Source organism: Phascolarctos cinereus, unplaced genomic scaffold (assembly GCF_003287225.1).
Source record: "Phascolarctos cinereus isolate Bilbo 61053 unplaced genomic scaffold, phaCin_HiC Scaffold_9;HRSCAF=440, whole genome shotgun sequence".
NCBI classification, from domain to species: Eukaryota; Metazoa; Chordata; class Mammalia; order Diprotodontia; family Phascolarctidae; genus Phascolarctos; species Phascolarctos cinereus.
In genome coordinates this window covers 263,167,839-263,171,014 of record NW_027556402.1, presented here as the reverse complement: position 1 = coordinate 263,171,014, position 3,176 = coordinate 263,167,839, and the positions used below count along the sequence as shown (strand labels likewise).

Sequence of the window (3,176 nt, the reverse complement as noted above, 5' to 3'; positions counted from 1 at the left end):
CCATGCCCCCTCCCCCTCCTTGAGGGCTGGCCAACCTCCTCCTGGGAGCTAGGAGTCCTGTCTCTTGTACTAGGCCAGGCTTCTTAACAGGAGTCCACTTCCACCTACTACAGGGCCCCAGGGCTCACTTCAGCACCTCAGCTTTCCCATCTGTCTAATGGGCACAGAAGGGAGACTGTCCACCTTTCCTCCCCCGGGACAAAGTTTCTACTCCTCCTTCAGAGCCAGCACTGAGTTTTACAGTCATATTATAAATAGATTCTGTTTTATTTATAAAATCCACTTTCCATAAAATAGGGTAATTCTTAAGTAGAGGGCAGACAGCCCCTCACACAAGGTCGTCTGCCCAGTGCCTTCAATCCAGCCTTCATCGAAGGCAGCCAGGGCCAGGCCAGTCGGCTTGCCCCAAGGAGCCACAGCAGGGCTTGGGAGGGGGGCAGCTCTTCGGGGCGAGGGAAGCCCCCTCCACAATCACGTTCATGGGCTTCCCAAGCTCCAGTTCGTTGGTAAAAAATCCGCCTCGACTTTGTTCTCTGGGACTCAATTCCATTCATTAAAAAGAAAAAAAAAACTGTTCTCAGAACCCTTTCCCCCTAACGAGAGGCAAGGGTGATTACACTCACTTCCCTCGAAATATTAACATAAAAGTAGGGGGGAAGAGAGAAGGAAGCCTCCAGGTACACGGCAGGCTGTAGCTTCCAGACTGTCGCTCAAGCCCGACCTTTCTCTGTCCCCTTGCCTGTCCATCGCTTCTCCCCACCCCCTCACCCCAGTCTGTGAGGCCGGCCCCAGCAGGCAGGGCTTAAAGCGCAGGCTTCCTGGGTCCCTCGCCGTCCAGCAGCCAGGGTGAATCTTTGGCAGGTAGCAAGGTCAGGCTTTCTGCAACTCCTTCACAGGTGGGGAAGCAAGGAAGGCCCTCAGGTACTGACTGGGTCCTCTCGGCATTCAGTGCTGCTGCGGGGACTGGGGGGGGGGGCAGGAAAGGAGAGGGAACAACACAGGTGCCATAAATCGCAGCCGGCAGAACCAGTTGTTCTTCCTGGGCCGGCCTCGGCCCCACCCCAGGGCCCCCCAGCCAAGCAGGCAGCTCTTCTCCTCCCCCTCCTCCCGCAGGGCACCTAGAGCCGGCGGGTGCAGCCCGGGCCAGACCGCCCCTTCCCCCGTCCCAACAACTAGCTCGGCAGTTTCACCGGCACTATTGACTCGGCGTTTCACGGCCTGGGCCCGGAGCTGGAGGCGGGGGCTTCAAAGCCAACCTTGGGCTCAGCTTTTCCGTGAGTCAGGGCCTCTCCCCGAGCACCTTTCCGTCTCGGCCTCCCTCCGCAGACCCATTTGCATTGCAAAGTCACCCGCCTTCAGCGCTTTAGCCCGAGGGAGTGGCCTGGGAAGAGCGGGGAGCTGGGGGGGCGGTGCACCCTGCTCCCCCGGGCCGGCGGAACCGGCAAAAGGAAGTTTGGCGATCACCGGCTCAAACAAAGGCCGCTCTAGGAGCGGCTGGCCCTAGGTGGGGGTGGGGGCCTGCGGCTGCTTTGAGGCTCTCCTGCCCGGGGCCCCGAGGGCGCGTGGGTCAGTGGGGGGTGTGTGTGTGCTTGTATGTGTGTAAGGAAATCAGGGTGCGTTGGGCCAGTATGTGAGTGGGGGGCGGGGGATCAGAGGGGGCGGCGACTGAGTCTCGGCGGGTCCACGGCTCCTAGTTACCGGGGGGGGGGGCGGCGCACACGCCCTCTCAGTAGCCCCCGAACCAGCTGGTGAAGTCCAACAACTCCTGCTCCTCGGGGCTCAGCGCCCCCTCGTAACCGCTCTCGTCTGATGAGTACGGTGAGCGAGGGGAACCTGGCACCGAACTGCCCTCTCGGCCGGGGGACAACGAGTCGAAGGAGGGGGAGCCCGACGTGTACGAGCCTGAGTAGGGGCAGGGGCCCTCACTGCCTCCGCACGGGGCCCCAGCCCCAGGAGGCTGCGGAGACCCGGCCGGGCCAGTGGCCCCCGCGCCCAGGAGGCCCTCAGAGAAAGTGGCGCCCATGGCGTCTTGCTGCGCTAGCAGCTGCTGCAGGGCACGGATGTACTCGACGGCCGAGCGCAAGGTCTCCACCTTACTCATTTTCTTGCTAGCTGCGCCGTTGGGGACGTGCTGTCGAAGGGTCTGGAAGCCCAGGTTCACCAGCTTGACGCGGTTGCGCTCCCTCTCATTGCGCCGGGCCACTGCCGCCGCTCCTACCCCCGGGGTCGAGTCGGGCCCTGGCTGCTGCTGCGGAGGCGGAGGCTGCAACTGCAGGCTCAGAGGGCCCGGTGTCCCCGGCGCTGGAGCCGGCCGCCGCTTACAGCGCAGCAGCTCTGGGGACGCTGGCCGCCGCCGCCGGGCAGCCCTCAGGGACGCGTGGGGAGGCACCGTGCCGGACGGAGAGTAGGCACCCGTGGCCGCACAGGGTTGCAACCTCTGACCCCCGGAGTCCAGGGGACTGCTGCGGGCGAGAGGACGTGTGGGGGGGGGCAGCTGGCTCAGCGCTCTTCCGCAGCTGTCCATGTCCGCTCTGGCCCGTCCGCGCAGCGACCCCGGCCAGAGCTGCCGAGGCCACCTCCTTCGCGGGCAATGGTTACCCGCTGTGGCCGGACGCGTAGAGATGCAGCGCCCAGCCGGGGCCCTCGGGAAGCAGGCGGGCAGGACGGCCAGGTCGTGCGACGGAAGGAGCTGGCAGGTGGCAGCGCTCCTCAGGGCAGCGCGTGGGGCTCTCGCGTCCCGCGCGTGCTGTCTGTGGCTGGGGGGAGCTCGCCTGCTTGCGGTCTGGCTCGCTTGTTACTGCGCTTTTCCGGCCGTGGCCCGGGTGTCTTGTTTTTAAATGCACATGGAGCCCCAACGCCCTCCTCCCTTGCAGCCAAACTTGCGGAGCCCCACTGGGGCGGGCGCTCCCGCCCTGCTCCCCCCTCCCCCCTCCCCTCCCCTTGGGCTTGGGCGCTGTCCAGGCGTCCTCCTCCCGGCCCCTTTTTTCATCCCCACGCGCTGGGCGCGCGCAGGGCGGGGCGTGGGCCGGGGCAGGAGGCGAGGAGGAAGGTAGGGAGGTGGCTGTCGGGGCGGCGGTGCAGGAGGCTGCGGCAGCGAGCTGCAGCACGAGTCCCCGGGGGTGCTGGGGGGTGGGCCGCACGTGCCTCGCCTCTGACCCACCCCCACACGGCCCACC

General features: G+C 65.6%; 1 protein-coding gene across 2 annotated transcripts; it reads right to left on the bottom strand.

The window, feature by feature from the left end:
* Positions 1 to 243: 243 nt before the first annotated feature.
* On the bottom strand, positions 244 to 2,902 carry ASCL2 (achaete-scute family bHLH transcription factor 2). Of its 2 annotated transcripts, none has more exons than XM_020970817.2 (2): positions 1,191 to 2,902; positions 244 to 963 (listed from the first exon to the last, which is right to left on the bottom strand). In XM_020970817.2, exon 1 carries the CDS (start codon positions 2,522 to 2,524, stop codon positions 1,727 to 1,729), a length of 798 nt encoding a protein of 265 aa, XP_020826476.1. In that variant the 5' UTR covers positions 2,525 to 2,902; the 3' UTR covers positions 244 to 963; positions 1,191 to 1,726. The 2 variants fall into 2 exon arrangements, with proteins under 2 accessions (XP_020826476.1, XP_020826478.1); XM_020970819.2 differs by having other exon boundaries at positions 1,257 to 2,902.
* Positions 2,903 to 3,176: the final 274 nt, after the last annotated feature.

Bases quoted from the DNA above. Each gene is read 5' to 3' on its own strand.
- ASCL2 (XM_020970817.2), bottom strand. From the start codon at position 2,524: ATGGACAGCTGCGGAAGAGCGCTGAGCCAGCTGCCCCCCCCCACACGT.